The following is a 20,097-nucleotide window of genomic DNA, read 5'->3' on the forward strand; positions in this document are numbered from 1 at the left end:
TTATTTCTGCCTTGGAAAGAACACATTAACCACCTGTTCCTGGATCTGTTTGGTCTTGATCCCATAAATGATGGGATTCAGCATAGGTGGAGCCAGAATGTAGATATTGGCCAGGAGCACATGGATATGGGGTGAAACATGATGTCCAAATCTCTGAGTAAGGACTGAGAAGATGCCAGGTGCATAAAAGAGGACAATAACACAGACATAGGAGTCATATGTGTTGAGAGTTTTGTGACGGGCATCCTGGGAAGGGATGCCAAAGACAGTGCAGAGAATCAGTACATAAGAAATAAAGGTTAGCACAAAATCAAAGACAACTGTTAAAATTAGGACAAAAAACCATACCAGATGTTCACTTGGATGTCATCACAGGAGACACAGGCCAAGACAACAAGCCTACAAGCAGTGTTTGGGAGGATGTTATTTTTGCAGAAAGTCAGTCTTTTCAGAAGATATATTATGGGGAAAATTATACCATAACTTCTCAGAAATATAATCACACCAATTTTCCCAATAAGGGCATGTGTAAGAATAGTGGTGTATCTTAGTGGGTAGCAAATGGCAATATATAGCGATCAAATGCTATTACCAGCAAGATCCCTGACTCATAGATGAAAGTAGAAGAGAGGAAGAAGACCTGAGCAATGCAACTATCAAGGGAGATTTCCTCAGCATGGAACCAGAAGATGGCCAATGCTTGTGGTACTGTGGCAGTGGAAAGAACAACGTCTGCTCCAGCCAACAAGCAGAGGAAGAGGTACATGGGTTCATGGAGGCTGCGTTTTGTGAGGATAATGAAGATAAGCAGGCTGTTTCCAAGCAGAGCAATGACATAGGAAATGAAGAAGGGGATGGAAATCCATACATGCTGGTCCTCTAGGCCTGGGATGCCTAGCACGTGGAAGACTGTGTAGCTAACACCAGTATGATTTAAGGCAACCATGTCTGGCAAGATGACCTACGACTCCGCCATCTTATGTATAGGGACAGAAAATGCAGATTAAACTCAAACATTTTCTTTGATATCACTGGCAATTTTGACATCTACCTGATCCCATTCAATTCAGAGGAGGCCAGGAGCTATATTACATATAAAGATGAATAAGTCATGGCTCATTGGTATAAGTCCAGTTCAACATACACAAATCAATAAATGTAATCCAACATATAAACAGAACCAAAGACAAAACCCACATGATTATCTCAATAGATGCAGAAAAGGCCTTTGACAAAATTCAACAAGCTTCATGCTAAAAACTCTCAATAAATTAGGTATTGATGGGACGTATCTCAAAATAATAAGAGCTATCTATGACAAACCCACAGCCAATATCATACTGAATGGGCAAAAACTGGAAGCATTCCCTTTGAAAACTGGCACAAGACAGGGATGCCCTCTCTCACCACTCCTATTCAACATAGTGTTGGAAGTTCTGGCCAGGGCAATCAGGCGGGAGAAGGAAGTAAAAATTAGGCAAATACATATTTTTTTATTATACTTTAAGTTTTAGGGTACATGTGCACAATGTGCAGGTTAGTTACATATGTATATATGTGCCATGTTGGTGTGCTGCACCCAGTAACTCGTCATTTAACATTAGGTATATCTCCTAATGCTATCCCTCCCCCCTCCCCCCACCCCAAACAGTCCCTGGTGTGTGATATTCCCCTCCCTGTGTCCATGTGTTCTCATTGTTCAATTCCCACCTATGACTGAGAACATGCGGTGTTTGGTCTTTTGTCCTTGCTATAGTTTCCTGAGAATGATGGTTTCCAGCTTCATCCATGTCCCTACAAAGGACATGAACTCATCATTTTTTATGGCTGCATAGTATTCCATGGTGCATATGTGCCACATTTTCTTAATCCAGTCTATCATTGTTGGACATTTGGCTTGATTCCAAGTCTTTGCTATTGTGAATAGCGTCACAGTAAACATACGTGTGCATCTGTCTTTATAGCAGCATGATTTAAAATCCTTTGGGTATATACCCAGTAATGGGATTGCTGGGTCCAATGGTATTTCTAGTTCTAGATCCCTGAGGAATCGCCACACTGATTTGCATTTCTCTGATGGCCAATGATGAGCATTCTTTCATGTGTCTTTTGGCTGCATAAATGTCTTCTTTTGAGAAGTCTCTGTTCATATCCTTCACACATTTGTTGATGGGGTTGTTTGTTTTTTTCTTGTAAATTTGTTGGAGTTCATTGTAGATTGTGGATATTAGCCCTTTATCAGAAGAGTAGACTGCAAAAATTTTCTCCCATTCTGTAGGTTGCCTGTTCACTCTGATGGTAGTTTCTTTTGCTGTGCAGAAGCTCTTTAGTTTCATTAGATCCCATTTGCCAATTTCGGCTTTTGTTGCCATTGCTTTTGGTGTTTTAGACATGAAGTTCTTGCCCATGCCTATGTCCTGAATGGTATTGCCTAGGTTTTCTTCTAGAGTTTTTAAGCTTTTAGGTCAGAATAACCAATGCAGAGAAGTCCTTAAAGGACCTGATGGAGCTGAAAACCAAGGCACGAGAACTATGTGACGAATGCACAAGCCTCAGTAGCCAATTCGATCAACTGGAAGAAAGGGTTTCAGTGATGGAAGATCAAATGAATGAAATGAAGTGAGAAGAGAAGTTTAGAGAAAAAAGAATAAAAAGAAATGAACAAAGCCTCCAAGAAATATGGGACTGTGTGAAAAGACCAAATCTACATCTGATTGGTGTACCCAAAAGTGATGGGGAGAATGCAACCAAGTTGGAAAAGGCTCTGCAGGATAATATCCAGGAGAACTTCCCCAATCTAGCAAGGCAGGCCAACATTCAAATTCAGGAAATACAGAGAATGCCACAAAGATACTCCTTGAGAAGAGCAACTCCAAGACACATAATTGTCAGATTCGCCAAAGTTGAAGAGAAGGAAAAAATGTTAAGAGCAGCCAGAGAGAAACGTCGGGTTACCATCAAAGGGAAGCCCATCAGACTAACAGCTGATCTCTCGGCAGAAACTCTACAAGCCAGAAGAGAGTGGGGGCCAATATTCAACATTCTTAAAGAAAAGAATTTTCAACCCAGAATTTCATATCCAGCCAAACTAATCTTCTTAAGTGAAGGAGAAATAAAATCCTTTAGAGACAAGCAAATGCTGAGAGATTTTGTCACCACCAGGCCTGACTTACAAGAGCTCCTGAAGGAAGTACTAAACATGGAAAGGAACAACCGATACCAGCCATGGCAAAAACATGCCAAATTGTAAAGACCATCAAGGCTAGGAAGAAACTGCATCAACTAATGAGCAAAATAACCAGCTAACATCATAATGACAGGATCAAATTCACACGTAACAATATTAACCTTAAATGTCAATGGGCTAAATGCTCCAATTAAAAGACACAGACTGGCAAATTGGATAGAGTCAAGACCCATCAGTGTGCTGTATTCAGTAAACCCATCTCATGCGCAGAGACACATATAGGCTCAAAATAAAGGGATGGAGGAAGATCTACCAAGCAAATGGAAAACAAAAAAGGCAAGGGTTGCAATGCTAGTCTCAGATAAAACAGACTTTAAACCAACAAAGATCAAAAGAGACAAAGAATGCCATTACATAATGGTAAAGGGATCAATTCAACAAGAAGAGCTAACTATCCTAAATATATATGCACCCAATACAGGAGCACCCAGATTGATAAAGCAAGTCCTTAGAGACCTAGAAAGAGACTTAGACTCCCACACAATAATAATGGGAGACTTTAACACCCCACTGTCAATATTAGACAGATCAACGAGACAGAAAGTTGACAAGGATACCGAGGAATTGAACTCAGCTCTTCACCAAGCCGACCTAACAGACATCTACAGAACTCTCCACCCCAAATCAACAGAACATACATTCTTCTCAGAACCACACTGCACTTATTCCAAAACTGACCACATAGTTGGAAGTAAAGCACTCCTCAACAAATGTAAAAGAACAGAAATTATAACAAACTGCCTCTCAGACCACAGTGCAATCAAACCAGAACTCAGGATTAAGAATCATGCTCAAAACTGCCCAACTACATGGAAACTGAACAACCTGCTCCTGAATGACTACTGGTACATAACGAAAAGAAGGCAGAAATAAAGATGTTCTTTGAAAGCAAAGAGAACAAAGACACAACATACCAGAATCTCTGGGACACATTCAAAGCAGTGTGTAGAGGGAAATTTATAGCACTAAATGCCCACAAGAGAAAGCAGGAAAGATCCAAAATTGACAGCCTAACATCACAACTGAAAGAACTAGAGAAGCAAGAGCAAACACATTCAAAAGCTAGCAGAAGGAAAGAAATAACTAAGATCAGAGCAGAACTGAAGGAAGTAGAGACACAAAACACCCTTCAAAAAATTAATGAATGCAGGAGCTGGTTTTTTGAAAAGATCAATAAAATTCATAGGCCGCTAGCAAGACTAATAAAGAAGAAAAGAGGGAAGAATCAAATAGATGCAATAAAAAATGATAAACGGGATGTCACCACCAATCCCACAGAAATACAAACTACCATCAGAGAATACTATAAACACCTCTATGCAAATAAACTAGAAAATCTAGAAGAAATGGATAAATTCCTCGACACATACACCCTCCCAAGACTAAACCAGGAAGAAGTTGAATCTCTGAATAGACCAATAACTGGCTCTGAAATTGAGGCAATCATTAATAGCTTACCAACCAAAAAAAGTCCAGGACCAGATGGATTCACAGCCAAATTCTACCAGAACTACGAGAAGGAGCTGGTATCATTCATTCTGAAACTATTCCAATCAATAGAAAACGAGGGAATCCTAACTCATTTGATGAGGCCAGCATCATCCTGGTACCAAAGCCGGGCAGAGACACAACAAAAGAAGAGAATTTTAGACCAATATCCCTGATGAACATCGATGCAAAAATCCACAATGAAATACTAGCAAACTGAATCCAGCAGCATATTAAAAAGCTTATCCATCATGATCAAGTGGGCTTTATCCCTGGGATGCAAGGCTGGTTCAACATATGCAAATCAATAAACATAATCCAGTATATAAACAGAACCAATGACAAAAACCATATGATTATCTCAATAGATGCAGAAAAGGCCTTTGACAAAATTCAACGCTCAATAAATTAGGTATTGATGGGACGCATCTCAAAATAATAAGAGCTATCTATGACAAATCCATAGCCAATGTCATACTGAATGGGCAAAAACTGGAAGCATTCCCTCTGAAAACTGGCACAAGACAGGGATGCCCTCTCTCACCGATCCTATTCAACATAGTGTTAGAAGTTCTGGCCTGGGCAATCAGGCAGGAGAAGGAAATAAAGGGAATTCAAGCATGAAAAGAGGAAGTCAAATTGTCCCTGTTTGCAGATGATATGACTGCATATCTAGAAAACCCCATCGTCTCAGCCCAAAATATCCTGAAGCTGATAGGCAACTTCAGCAAAGTCTCAGGATACAAAAATCAATGTGCAAAAATCACAAGCATTATTATACACCAATAAGAGACAAACAGAGAGCCAAATCATGAGTGAACTCCCATTCACAATTGCTTCAAAGAGAATAAAATACCTAGGAATCCAACTTACAAGGGACATGCAGGACCTCTTCAAAGACAACTACAAAACACTGCTCAATGAAATAAAAGAGGATACAAACAAATAGAAGAACATTCCATGCTCATGGGTAGGAAGAATCAATAATGTGAAAAAGGCCATAATGCCCAAGGTAATTTATACATTCAATGCCATCCCCATCAAGCTACCAATGACTTTCTTCACAGAATTGGAAAAAACTACTTTAAAGTTCATATGGAACCTAAAAAGAGCCTGCATTGCCAAGTCAATCCTAAGCCAAAAGAACAAAGCTAGAGGCATCATGCTACCTGACTTCAAACTATACTACAAGGCTGCAGAAACCAAGACAGCATGGTACTGCTACCAAAACAGAGATCTAGAAAAATGGAACAGAACACAGCCCTCAGAAAAAATGCCACATATCTACAACGATCTGATCTTTGACAAACCTGACAAAAAGAAGAAATGGGGAAATGATTCCCTATTTAATAAATGGTGTTGGGAAAACTGGCTAGCCATATGTAGAAAGCTGAAACTGGATCACTTCCTTACACCTTACACAAAAATTAATTCAAGATGGATTAAAGACTTAAATCTTAGACCTAAAACCATAAAAACCCTAGAAGATAACCTAGGCAATATCATTCAGGACATAAGCATGGGCAAGGACTTCATGTCTAAAACACCAAAAGCAATGGCAACAAAAGACAAAATTGACAAACGGAATCTAATGAAACTTAATAGCTTCTGCACAGCAAAAGAAACTACCATCAGAGTGAACAGGCAACCTACAGAATGGGAGAAAATTTTTGAAATCTACTCATCTGACAAAGGGTTAATATCCACAATCTACAATGAACTCCACCAAATTTACAAGAAAAAAACATACAACCCCATCAACAAGTGTGCGAAGGATATGAACAGAGACTTCTCAAAAGAAGACACTTATGCAGCCAAAAGACACATGAAAAAATGTTCATCATGACTGGCCATCAGAGAAATACAAATCAAAACCATAATTAGATACCATCTCACACCAGTTAGAATGGCAATCATTAAAAACTCAGCAAACAAAAGGTGCTGAAGAGGATGTGGAGAAACAGGAACAATTTTACACAGTTGCTGGGACTGTAAACTAGTTCAACAATTGTGGAAGTCAGTGTGGTTACTCTAGAACTAGAAATACCATTGGACACAGCAAGATCATTACTGGGTATATACCCAAACGATTATAAATCATGCTGCTATAAAGACACATGCACACGTATGTTTATTGTGGCACTATTCCCAATAGCAAAGACTTGGAACCAAGCCAAACGTCCAACAATGATAGACTGGATGAAGAAAATGTGGCACATATACACCATGGAATATTATGCAGCCATAAAAAATGATGAGTTCATCTCCTTTGTAGGGACATGGATGAAGCTGGAAACCATCATTCTCAGCAAACTGTCACAAGGACAAAACACCAAACACCGCGTGTTGTCACTTATAGGTGGGAATGGAACAATGAGAACACATGGACACAGGAAGGGGAACATCACACACCAGGGCCTGTTGTGGGGTGGTGGGGGTGGGCAGCGATAGCATTAGGAGATATAACTAGTATTAAATGATGAGTTAATTGGTGCAGCATACCAACATGGCACATGTATACATATGTAACTAACCTGCACGTTGTGCACATGTACCCTAAAACATAAAATATAATAATAAAAAACAAAAAAAGAAGACCTTGTGTTTTGCTAGGCCTTCAGCATGGGTATTGATCAGTCTACTCAGGATTTGACAGGGTTTACGCTTTGTTGTTGTTATAATGATCCTGAATAAACCACATCTTAAATGGCCTCTAGTGTTACTCTCTTAGTCTAGTTCTACGGCTATGACAAAATGCCTGAGACTGGACAATTTATAAATAATAGAAACTTATTCCTCACAGTTTTTGAGCCTGGAAAGTGCAAAATCAAGGTGCTTGCAGGTTTGGCATCTGGTGAGGGCCTAGTCTGTTCTTCCAAGATGCCACCTTGATCACTGTATCTTCACAAGACAAAAGAAACAGAAGAGCACAAAGGGCCTAGGCTAGTTCCCTCCAGCCCTCTGATAAGCTCACTAATTCCATTTAGGAAGGCTCTCTCCTCACAATTTAAGCACCTCTTAATAGCCTTGCCTCTTAATAATATCACCTTGGTGGTTGAGTTTAAACATATGAATTTTGGGGAATATATTCAGACCATAACTTTCCATCCTTAGCCCACCAAATTCATTTCCTTCTCACACACAAAATACATTCATTCCATCTTAATAGCCCCAAAAAGTTATCACTCATTCCAGTACCAATTCAAAATTCTAAGCTCTAGAGTCTCATCTCAATCAGATATGAGTGAGACCCAAGGTACAATTCATCCTGAGGCAAATTTCTCTCCAGCTGTGAGCCTGTGAAATCAAATAAGTTATGTGTTTCCAAAATAGAATGGTGAGACAAGCACAGAATAGACACTTTCATTCCAAAAGGGAGAAACCGCCAAGAAAAAAAGGGGGGTAATGGGTCCCAAGTAAGCCCAAATCCAAACAAGGTAAATAACATTAAACCTTTATGCTTGAGAATAATTTTTGACTCCATGCCCTGCCTTCCAGACACACTGGGGTGGCGTTTGGGTCCCAAGGCTTCAGGGGACCGACCTCCATGTCTTTGCCAGATGCAGCCCATGCTGTAGCTCTCACAGGTTGGAGTTCAGTGTGTGTGGCTCTCTGGAGCTAGAGTTGCACGTTGGTGATTCTACAGGTCTGGAGCATTGGGAGCAGCCTAGCCCTACAGTTCTCTTGGGCATTACCCAAGTGGAACTGTGAGGTGGCTCCACTACTATGGCTCCACTAGGTATTACCTTCTCTGTGTGACTCTGCCCCTGTGGCAGTTCTCTCTGTGGGCACTGCACTTCAGCCTGGGTGACAGAGACTGTCTCAAAAAAATCAAAAAGGCAAAAGATCTGGACAGGCTCCTGTCAAAGAAGATACACAGATGGCAAAGAAGCATATGAAAAGGTAGTCAACAACATGCCATTGGAGAATTACAGATTTACACAACATGAGATACCACTACATACTTATTAGAATGGTGAAAATCCAAAACACTGACAACAGTGAATGCTGGGGAGGATGTGGAACAACAGGAACTCTCATTCACTGCTGATGGGAATGCAAAATGGTACAGCCACTTAAGAAGGCAGCTTGGAAGTTTCTTACAAAACTAAGCATGCTCTTAGCATACAATCCAGCAATCATGCTCCTGAGTACTTACCGAAAGGAGTTAAAAATCTATGTCCACGCAAAAACCTGCAGATAGATAGCTATAGGAGCTTTATTCATAATTGCCAAAACTGGCAATCAAGCTGTACTTCAGTCAGTGCACACACAAGTAAATTGTAAAAAAAGCAAAAGTCAAATAATAACACCTAAATAAAAGATATTCAGGTCAGAAAGCAGTATGTAAACATGTATCTATTAAGAGATGACATGGCTGTGTATGTAAAAAAAAAAATGCTAAGAATCTACACAACACTTGAGATTAATAAATGGATTTAGCAAGGTCAGGGACACAAAATTTAAAATACAAAAATAAATTATACTTTATACAAAACCAGCAAATAATTTAAAATACAATTACATACAATTTTATTTATTATAACACTGAAACAAAGCATAAAATATCTAAATTTTATGGCTGGGCGCAATGACTCTCGTGTGTTATCCCAGCAGTTTGGGAGGCCAAGGCGGGCAGATCGCTTACACGCAGGAGTTAGAGACCAGCCTCAGCAACATGGTGAGCCCCATCTCTACTAAAAATACAAAAAAACTTGGCTGGGCATGGTGGTACACGCCTGCGATCCCAGCTAATCTGAAGACTGACGTGGGAGGATCACTTGAAAGCAGGAGGGGTGGTGGGGGCAGTGGTGGAGGTTGCAGTGAGCCAAGAGCTGAGATCGCTCCACTGCACTCTAGCCTGGGTGACAGAGCGAGACCCTGTCTCAAAAAAAAATCTAAATTTTAGTGGAGTTTAACATTTGAATGTGATCAGAGAAAGAGACATGGCCCAGCGAACAAGTTGGTCAGTTGAAAACAATGCAGTTCTGCAATGGCAAAAAACCTGAGGGTCCCACAGGGCACTCTTGGGAGTGCTAATTATTTACAAGAGCCAAAGGATCTTGTGGAACACACCCAAAGGATCTTGGAGGATGCTAAGCAGATGTGGGGCACTTTAACAGTCATGCCAATGGGTCATGCAGTACTAGCAGAATGTTTAGAAAAACTGTTCAGTTCCAAGAAAGACCATCCCCCTATTTAGCCCTCAACTAAACTCACTTGGTGGGTCAAATTAAAAATCCAGCAGAAGGCCTCTAAAAAGTCTTCACAGTAAACAGTTTTCTAGCCTCTGCTCACAGTTCAACAAGACCAGAGATGGTCGGAGGCCCCACAAGCCAAATCATTAGCACCCAATAACTATTATTACCACTAAACATGTCCCTGGAACTGAGAAATACCCTGTGACAAACAAAAAGGTATTTCTTAAACATAAAACTGTTTCTCCTTTACAAATATGTATATATACACTTACTTGGACTAATTAAATAAAAAGATATGAAAAGGATACATAAAGAAAGAAAGAAGTTTATCAGCAGGAAGAGCTTTAGTGAATAAGATAACTGAAAATTACATGTGGATTATTTGGTGGCCAAAGAAAAAGAGGGTACAGAATGTTTTTCATAGTTGACCTTGACTTACAGAAGTAGGGAAAATTGATTTTTCGGCGATATTTAGGTATTCCCATGTAAATATTTAAAATATTATTATTGCAAACACCAAAGTTTGAATGGCTTTTTTGAAAATGCTGTAAATTTAATTCAAGTTCCAAAGGAACACTTTTGATAAAAAGTGTTTTTTAAATAATTAATACGATTTTCAGGCTGGGCATGGTGGCTCATGCCTGCAATCCCAGCATTTTGGAAAGCCAAGATGAGAGGATCACTTGAGGCCAGGAAATCAAGACCAGCCTGGGCAATATAGGGAGACCCCATCTCTACACAACAAATTAAAATACGTAAAATTTTACAAAGAAAGTGGGATTAATGTTTACCAGATCCCATAAAATGGAAACAGGAATAATTGGTGTAGCAATGCTAACACTCTTTTGTTAGGAATAAGTACATGAGCATACTTAAGAAGGGATGGAGGTTTAGAGGAAAAGGTGGACTAGGCAGGCTTGGAGAGCCATAATGACTTGGCCAACATGTACGGAATTGAGGAGATGTTGAAAAGATGGTTCTATATTTGGGCTCCCTGGGATAATAGCGGCCCCTCAGGCTTTCAGGCCAACACATAAAATCTCAGTTCCCTGTCACCCATCGTTCTGACAGCCTCGTTGTCACTCGTCCCATTCTAGCCCAAGAGAACTCCATTTAAAACAGGTAAGGGATTTTTTTTATTGCTGTGAGTAAAATTTCAGTCTAGATAGGAACGGCCCTATCTAGACTAGATGTTACGGGACCTAAAGTAGGTGGCTGAAAATACTAGTACTATTGTCTGGAGTTGGGTAGACAGAGTTGGAGGGACTAAAGCAGTGTGGGGTGGAACCACTTGTACTGGCTCATCTGTGCATATTCCTTGCAAACTTCACATTCAGTGGTGTCATGTTGATACCTTGAAAATGACCTTGGTGGGAGTACATACACTGCCGAAACTGGCAAACACTACAATGCAGGCCTTTCATTGATTGACTGATCTTTGTGTGTGTATTTTAGCTGGGTTACCAGCACACCACCAAACCACAGTCATAAATATGGACTATGCCAGTGGAATGGAGAATGCTGTCTGGGATGGCAGAATGAGGAGACTCTGGGCATGGGGACCCTTTTTACCTCTCAGTGTGCCAAAGAGCCCTGAGCCTGGAGCCCCTCCAAGGAAGGTTCTACATTGGCTCCGATCCTGACTACTGTAAATATCCAAGGTATTAAAGGGACTTATTTACGGCTACCCTGCCCTGATACTTCACGCTCATCCAATATTTTGTCATTTGGTTGTTTTGTTAAACATTTTGAGGAGGCACACTGTGCTGTGATGTACTGAGACCTGGAAAAACACAAAGAAACACTATAATTCTCAGACCTCAGAAAGTCTTAAATCAGTTAGGGGAAACATTGCCAGGTAATCTAACATACTCCTATTCCTGAGATAAGTCCTCTGATAATTAGACTTCTTGTGAAACCAGAGAGAAGAAATGATTTATGAGTTGAATGTTCTCACAGGCACATTGCTGACACAATGGAGAGATTTTTTTTTTTTTTTTTTGAGATGGAGCCTCACTCTGTCACCCAGGCTGGAGTGCAGTGGCACAATCACGGCTCGTTGCAGGCTCCAACTCCTGGGTTCATGCCATTCTCCTGCCTCAGCCTCCCGAGTAGCTGGGACTACAGGCGCCCGCCACCACGCCCAGCCAACTTTTTGTATTTTTAGTAGAGACGGGGTTTCACCGTGTTAGCCAGGATGGTCTGGATCTCCTGACCTCGTGATCCACCCGCCTCGGCCTCCCAAAGTGCTAGGATTACAGGCGTGAGCCACCGCGCCCGGCCAGAGAGATGATTTTTTAAAATAACCTGAATAAGGGTAATTATCTCACGAACACAAAGAAGGGCAATGGAAGTTAATTCTCTGAGATGCTGAAGATACCTGGACCGAGACAGGAGAACATTCATGAGGCATTTGAGAAGTTGTGTAGATTAGGTTGAGTAGATAAGCAACTACTCAGGTACCCACAATTTCACCCATAGGCCAGGCCCCAGTCATTGAGCTCTTTAACCTCTCTTCTTTGCCCCCCAGAAGCAAAATCCTCTTTACTCTCAAAGTGCCAAATGGCCATCCTTAGCTTAGCAGGTCCTCTTCAGCCTTCTCTTTTCTATTTAAGATTTACATTGCTTCATTTGATCTTTTCTTCTGGCTGTTACTTTGTCAGCATAGTGGTGCACACACTTGGCCATCAACCTCCAATGGCATTTTCATGTCTGTTTTGATTTATTCCACCTCCTTCAGAAGGGCGAATTTCTTCAGGGTATTGTATATTTTCACAGTGCTTGTGTGATCACAGGCTGACCTAGTGGTAGTTGCTGTCCCCAGCAGGCACATCTTAAGCAGCCTCTACTGGGCTCTTGTCACATAATTTTATTTTTGAAACAATTTCAGCCATTGCTTACGGGGTACTGCAGGAACAAATATAGAAGTAAATCTTTTTTTTTCTTTTTTTATCATTATTATTATTATTATTATTATTATTATACTCTAGGCTCTATGGTACATGTCCTACTCTGGAAACTGAATTTAGAGATGGGGAGAATGGAACCTGAGAGGCAGGGAAAGAATGATTATGTGTACTTACTATGTGCTAGATTCTCAGTCAGGCACTGAATAAATACAGACATGCTAAAAGTTGTTTATCTATTATAGTTCATTATTTCCTGGATCCCTGAACTTCTGCACCACGCTCATCTCCTGAGAATGGAGAAGGGCGTTACATAATAGTAAAGAGTTCAATTCAACATGAAGACCTAACTATCCTAAATATATATGCACTCAACACAGGAGCAGCCAGATTCATAATGCAAGTTCTTAGAAACCTACAAAGAGACTTAGAATCCCACACAAAAATAGTGGGAGATTTCAACACTCCACTGACAGGATTAGATAGACCATCAAGGCAGAAAAACAGCAAAGATATTCAGGGCCTAAACTCAATATAGGACCAAATGGATATAATAGACCTTTTTATTATTTATTTCTGAGACACAGTCTGCCTCGGACACCCAGGCTGGAGTGCAGTGGCATGATCTCAACTCGCTGCAAACTCCACCTCCCAGGCTCAAGCAATTCTCATGCCTCAGCCTCCCAAGTGTCTGGGATTACTATTAAAATTTTATGAGATGGCAATTAGAAAAAAGTGTCTAAAAAGGCTCCATAACTGGGGATTGATGAAAAAATGGAGAAATACTGGACTAGAGTGAAGAGAACTAGGAAACACTGAGGCATCTGCTGGTAAAAATTTTGAACTCTAAGGAGAAAGAGAAAAATCTTACAAACATCCAGTTAAAAAGAACTTGTTTCCAGCCTCATCCATGTCCCTACAAAGGACATGAACTCATCAACTTTTATGGCTGCATAGTAGCCCATGGTGCATATGTGCCACATTTTCTTAATCCAGTCTATCATTGATGGACATTTGGGTTGGTTCCAAGTCTTTGCTATTGTGAAAAGCAATAAACGTACATGTGCATGTGCCTTTATAGCAGCCTGATTTATAATCCTTCGGGTATATACCCAGTAATGGGATGGCTGGATCAAATGGCATTTCTAGTTCCATCATGCAAACTATCGCAAGAACAAAAAACCAAACACCACAGGTTCTCGCTCATAGGTGGGAATTGAACAATAATGAGAACACTTGGACACAGGAAGGGGAACATCACATACCAGGGCCTGTCGTGGGGTGGTGGGGGGCGGTGAGGGAAAGCATCAGGAGATATACCTAAGGTAAATAACGAGTTAACAGTTGCAGCACACCAACGTGACACATGTATACATGTGTTAGAAACCTGCACGTTGTGCACATGTACCCTAGAACTCAAGTATAATAAATACATATATATTTAAGAAAAGAGCATATTATCTACAGAAGAAGAATGATGCTGGAATTAGACTTTTTATCTCCAACACTGGAACAGACAGTGGCATAGCAGTTAAGGACTACTGAGAGGAAGGACTACAGCCCAACAATCCTGTACCCAGCAGAGATGTGGCCCCTCTGTCAGGGTGAAGGAAAGATACACAGCAATTCAGACAGTTTATCTCCTGTGTCCCCCACAGAGAAACATACTTGAGAGAAGACTTTCCAAACATTATCATTTATGTGAACCTGAACAACAATTCATGGAAATGTGAAGGAAAGAACACAAATCTCTGGGCTTCACCACTAGAGTTTGTGATTCAGTGGTTTGCGGTCTAAATTTTCATTTTTTACAAGTTCCCAATTAATGCTAATGCTGCTAGTCTGAGAACATGCTTTGAGAAACTTTAAGGTGTTTACTAATTTGTTTGTTTGTTTGTTTGTTTGCTTGTTTGTTTTGAGACGGAGTTTCACTCTTTTCGCCCAGGCTGTGGTGCAATGGCATGATCTCTGCTCACTGCAACCTCCGCCTCCCGGGTTCAAACAATTCTCCTGCCTCAGCCCTCCAGAGTAGCCAGAATTACAGACACCCGCCACCACGCCCGGAATATTTTTTGTATTTCTTTAGTAGAGACAGGGTTTCGCGATGTTGGCCAGGCTGGACTCAAACTCTGGACCTCAGGTGATCCACCCGCCTCAGCCTCCCAAAGTGCAGGGATTACAGGCATGAGCCACCGCGCCCAAAATGATGACTTCAAGTGAAATGCCGTATAATGAAATTAATTTTATCGTAGGCTAATTGATATGAACAAGAGTCACAAAAACATCACCAAACTTCTAAATAAAGCTTCAACACACTTAGGGTATTAAACTTAGAAGTACATGTGAGCTGTACATACACTTAAGAAAGCCTAATGAAACCTAGTAAGATTATTATTCACCCAATTTTTGGTGAGTCAGTGAGTGATTGCGGTCATAGTTGTGGTAAGTTAAATCAAGGGATAAATGTTTGCAAAGAAAAAATTGTAAGGAGCACCTCCTACTACTACACAGTTAAAACATCAATAATGACAGACACGGCAGGCTGGCTGATCTATTTTCTACTCTCATCGTTATTGTCTTGCATTTGTATGATTACCAGGTTTTATGAGTTTTTATTTTTCAATAATTTGTATTCATTCATTCATTTTCCAACCCGCTGATTCCAGTTCAGAGTGGCAGGTGGCTGGAACCCATCTTGGCCACTCAAGGTGTGAGGCAGGAACCAACGCTGGACAGGACCGCATCCGGGTCTCAGGGCACACCCCCATACTGGGACCATAGAGATGCCAGGTCATCTAATGTGCACATCTTTGGGATGTGGGAGGAAAATTATATCCAGAGAAAAACCACAAAGACATGGGGAGAATATGCAAACCCCACGCAGACATTGGCCTGCCAGAAGTCAATTTTTTAAATTAATATTATAATAAAATAATGTTATTTGAGGCTGGACACAGTGGCTCATGCCTGTAATCCCAGCACTTTGGGAGACTAAAGCGGGTGGATCACTTGAGCCCAGGAATTTGAGACCACACTGGGTAACATGAGGAAACCCCATCCTCTATAAAAAAAAAAAAAAAAAATTAGCCGGGCATGGTGGTACACACCTGTAGTTCCAGCTACTCAGGAGGCTGAGGTGGGAGGATTGATTGAGCCCTGGAGTTTGAGGCTGCAGTGAGCCATGATGGCACCACTGCACTCCAGCCAGGGTGACAGAGCAAAACTGTGTCTCAAAAAACAAACAAACAAAAAAAAGATGTTATTTGAGAACCTGCTGTATTTGCCATGTAAGAATCACCTTAAGAGAGACATAGACAAATACAATATGTTGCTTTATAGATAGATTTTGTCCCTGCATCAAGGACAAAAGTGATGTCTCTGATCTGATTTATATTGAAATAAATGTGAGCTATACATACATTTAAGAAAGATTAAGAAAAACAAGTAAAATTGGGCCGGGTGAGGTGGCTCATACCAGTAATCTCAGCACTTTGGGAGGCTGAGGTGGGCAGATCACTTGAGGTCAGAAGCACAAAACCAGCCTGACCAACATGGTGAAACCCCATCTCTAGTAAAAATACAAACATTAACCGGGTGTGGTGTCGCGTGCCTGTAGTCTTCAGCTACTTGAGAGGCCGAGACAGGAGAATCCCTTGATCCTCGGAGGTAGAGGTTGCAGTGAGTCGATACTGTGCCACGGCCACTGCACTCCAGCCTAGGTGACACAGCGAGACTCCTCAAAAAAAATAAAATAAAATAAATAAATTAAAGTTTACTATTTACCCAATATTTGGTAAATCAGTGAGCGACAGCAAACAGAGCTCACCTATAAATCAATCCTCACTGGATGGGGCCACCCTTGCGGAGAGTTACTGAATTAGGAATTTAATCATTTTGATTGTTCTTGTGATTGCTTAGCAGTCCATTATCCTAATCTAATCAATCCAAAAGTGACATGATTATCTTATTTTTTGCAACCCCATTCATAATTTTAAAATCTTTTATTTTCTTGATAAATTATACGACTACTAAAAAAATTCTAAACGTTGCATTTAAGTATACAAAAGCTCAAACACAGCTGTACTTGGAGGCAGAGGATTGCATCAATTCCTGCATTCCCTGAAGAATCATTATGATTTCAGTAATATCAAATGCAGAAAATGTTGTGTTGAATAACTCTTAAAATACCATAAGCAGATATGTTGTTGAGAGCGGGATGTTTTTTGTATTGGTTGGTGAAAAATTTTGTGAACTTCTGGACAAAACTATTGACAATGGTCCTGTGGTTTATGCAATTGCATTTCTCAAACATTATGAAAATTAAAGCAAGCAACAACACTTGTAATTTATAATTAAATAGGGTGCAGCCTTGGAAATTGTCAACATGTTTATCATCCAATTTCATGTCTGAAGGTCACTGGCGAGTCCTATGACATGTTCGAAGGTAGCTTAATGGTCTTGGCCATTTTCAGTAGCAGCCCCCATTCACTAGGAGAACCACCAGAACAAACTCCAGATTTTAAATGAATCCAGACTGGGCGCTGCCACCTTTGTTGAGAGTTACTGCTTTAGGTAATTTAATCATCTTGATTGTCCTTGTGACGAGTTAGGAGACCGTTATCACAACCTAATCAATCCAGAAGTCATGAAGTCTCCACCCACTAATTAAGGTGACTCAATATAAACCTGCCTCCTGTGCCTCCACATTAGCTCATTTGGAAGACCTGGGTATAGGTGGTGGTCTCCTTGGCTCAGAGTCCCTGCAGCGGCTGAGGTGCCTGTGTCTCTCTGGTTCCCAGTGGCTGCCATCATGCTCTCCTCCCCACTCAGGGTGGCTGTGGTGTGCATGAGCAATGTCAACAGGAGCATGGAGGCCCACAGCATCCTCAGGAGAAAAGGGCTAAATGTCCGGTCTTTTGGAACTGAATCTCATGTGAGGCTACCAGGACCAAGACCCGGTCATCCTGTAGTTTATGATTTTGCAACAACATATAAGGAGATGTACAATGACCTCCTCAGGAAAGATAGGGAACGCTACACCCACAACGGAATCTTACACATCTTGGGAAGAAATGAGAGAATCAAGCCCGGTCCAGAAAGATTTCAGGAGTGCACTGATTTCTTTGATGTCATCTTCACCTGTGAGGAGAGTGTCTATGACACAGTGGTGGAAGATCTGTGTTCCAGAGAACAGCAGACCTTTCAGCCTGTGCACGTGATCAACATGGACATCGAAGATACCCTGGAAGATGCCACCCTGGGAGCTTTCCTCATCTGTGAGATTTGCCAGTGCCTGCAGCAGTCAGACGACATGGACGACAATCTGGAGGAGCTGCTGCTGCTAATGGAGGAGAAGGCAGGAAAAAGCTTTCTTCACACCGTCTGCTTCTACTGAAGATCTGGGCTGGCTTTGTCCCCTTCCTCAGTACGAACTTAGGCATGGGACTTTAGTCCAGATTTATCGTGAGAAGCATCTGCAAAGACCTTCCACCGAGTACTGTTTGTATTACTTTTGTACATATCACCTGGAAAGAGACTATTACCAAGAAAATATTTTACGGGAAATGAGAAGGACTAACATTTTTAAAAGCACTGAAAAATGCTTGGCATTGTTGTAGGTGCATTACGTGGGATAACTAATTTAATGCTTATATCATTCTACAAGGAAGCTATCCCAGCATGACTGCATTTTCCAGATGAGCAAACCGAGCTGATAATGGACTGCTGGCAAAATGATTTCTTTAAGGGTATTCAGCAGATAAATAGCATCGTATAGATAAGCACCTTTTAAATAAAGTTCCTTTTCTCAAATTGAGTGGTATTTTTTTTTAATTTTTAAATTTTTTAAGTTAGCTGAGACCAATGGAGTGTGGTATATTAACTTAAATGTTCTTCTTCTTTAATAAGAGTATACTATTACATGTTTGAACAGATAAATATTTTTACATGTAGATTATACCTTTTTTACTAATGCTCACTTTAATAGGTAAAATCCAAGTTGGATAATGAACTACATATTATGGTGAAATTTGGAATTATCTGCTCAAATAATAGGTCATCAAATTAAATGAAATAAAAAACTTAAATAAAAAATATATTCTTCTTTCTGTTTGGGGGATGGATTTCAAGCCACTAAGCGACATGCTTTTCTTTCAACCTTATGAATCACGCTGAAAAAAAAGGGATCTTTCGTAGTGAAAATTTTATTAAGTTTAAAATGTTCATTGGTATGAACATTGAGAACATCAGGTGATAAACCTAGTCATGTTTTCAAGGAGAAACAAGTGAAACACTGTTTCATAATCCTCGGTAGTGGCACCAAACCATGTTTACTAATAGGAGAAAAATAGATCAGAGGTAGTTGTTCATAGTTGAATTAATTTACATGTTATCTATTGAACTAGACTTATTATGGCAACCTAAAATAACAGCAGAGATTAGCTCTCAAAATGAGTTTATTTGAATGAAGGACTGGAATCAGGAATGCACCGGGTATAAAAAGTCACAGGTGTATTCTGAGAGGTTGGGATAAGGGGAAACTTTTAAAGGCAAAAAGAAGTCCACAGAAGCTGCTTTGAAATAAATTTATTGGTCACAGAAGCTCATTGCAGGAGTCGGCATTAGCTTATTGGTGGAGACAGCCATTGCTAGGCATGTGTTCTTGCGAGAACATTTTATCTGGAATGCTGCAGTCTTGAAGATAATGCAGTTATAGAAATATGTGTGGCCATGCAGAATGAGCAAAGTGTGTAAGACCTGCTGGTGGTGTAAAGCATGTAGGATGTGCCATAATCTCTTGTGGGTTTTAGAGAGTCCTTGTGATAGTTCTTGTCTCAAATACGCAAGCAGGGGCTTCCCTCCTTCGTGACCTTCCAGCTCCACTTCATCAGCCTCCTCCACTGTGAATTTTACCCTTTTTCCCATTTTCCATGCTGGACTCTTTAGAAAAAATCCCTATGGGCAGCCCACATTTAAGGAGTGGGCCTTGTGCTCTACTTCCTTGTGGGTGGATTATCCATGTAAATTATATGCACTTACTCCTCACAGATGTGTCTATTCTCCCCCTCATTAATGTATTTATTCAATTATTTCTTCATAGCTGTATGGAATCTTGGATATTTATTTTTCTATGTGGGGTTACAATTCGATCCTGCTTTGTTTTGTTGCTCAAACTGTTTCTGTTCTGGCCATCGCAAGCACTTTCTGTTGCCTCCTGGGCCCTTTCATGTGCCCCATCGTGGTGTTTGTTTGGTTG

At 40.6% G+C, this 20,097-nt stretch overlaps 2 protein-coding genes across 2 annotated transcripts; one reads left to right on the forward strand and one right to left on the reverse strand.

Annotated features, from left to right (window-relative positions):
- Nucleotides 1-946, reverse strand: LOC100431925 (olfactory receptor 52B4-like). Its single transcript, XM_009246754.2, is given in 3 exon segments — nucleotides 1-338; nucleotides 341-572; nucleotides 575-946. Coding segments are annotated over 3 exon segments (942 nt in total).
- A 16,627-nt stretch (nucleotides 947-17,573) lies between these two features.
- Nucleotides 17,574-18,237, forward strand: LOC129048971 (RNA polymerase II subunit A C-terminal domain phosphatase SSU72 like protein 4). Its single transcript, XM_054526196.1, has one exon. The coding sequence runs from the start codon at nucleotides 17,653-17,655 to the stop codon at nucleotides 18,235-18,237; it is 585 nt and encodes a 194-aa protein (XP_054382171.1). The 5' UTR covers nucleotides 17,574-17,652.
- The last annotated feature ends 1,860 nt before the right edge of the window (nucleotides 18,238-20,097 follow it).

The sequence above is a fragment of the Pongo abelii genome, chromosome 9 (assembly GCF_028885655.2).
Source record: "Pongo abelii isolate AG06213 chromosome 9, NHGRI_mPonAbe1-v2.0_pri, whole genome shotgun sequence".
NCBI classification, from domain to species: domain Eukaryota; kingdom Metazoa; phylum Chordata; class Mammalia; order Primates; family Hominidae; genus Pongo; species Pongo abelii.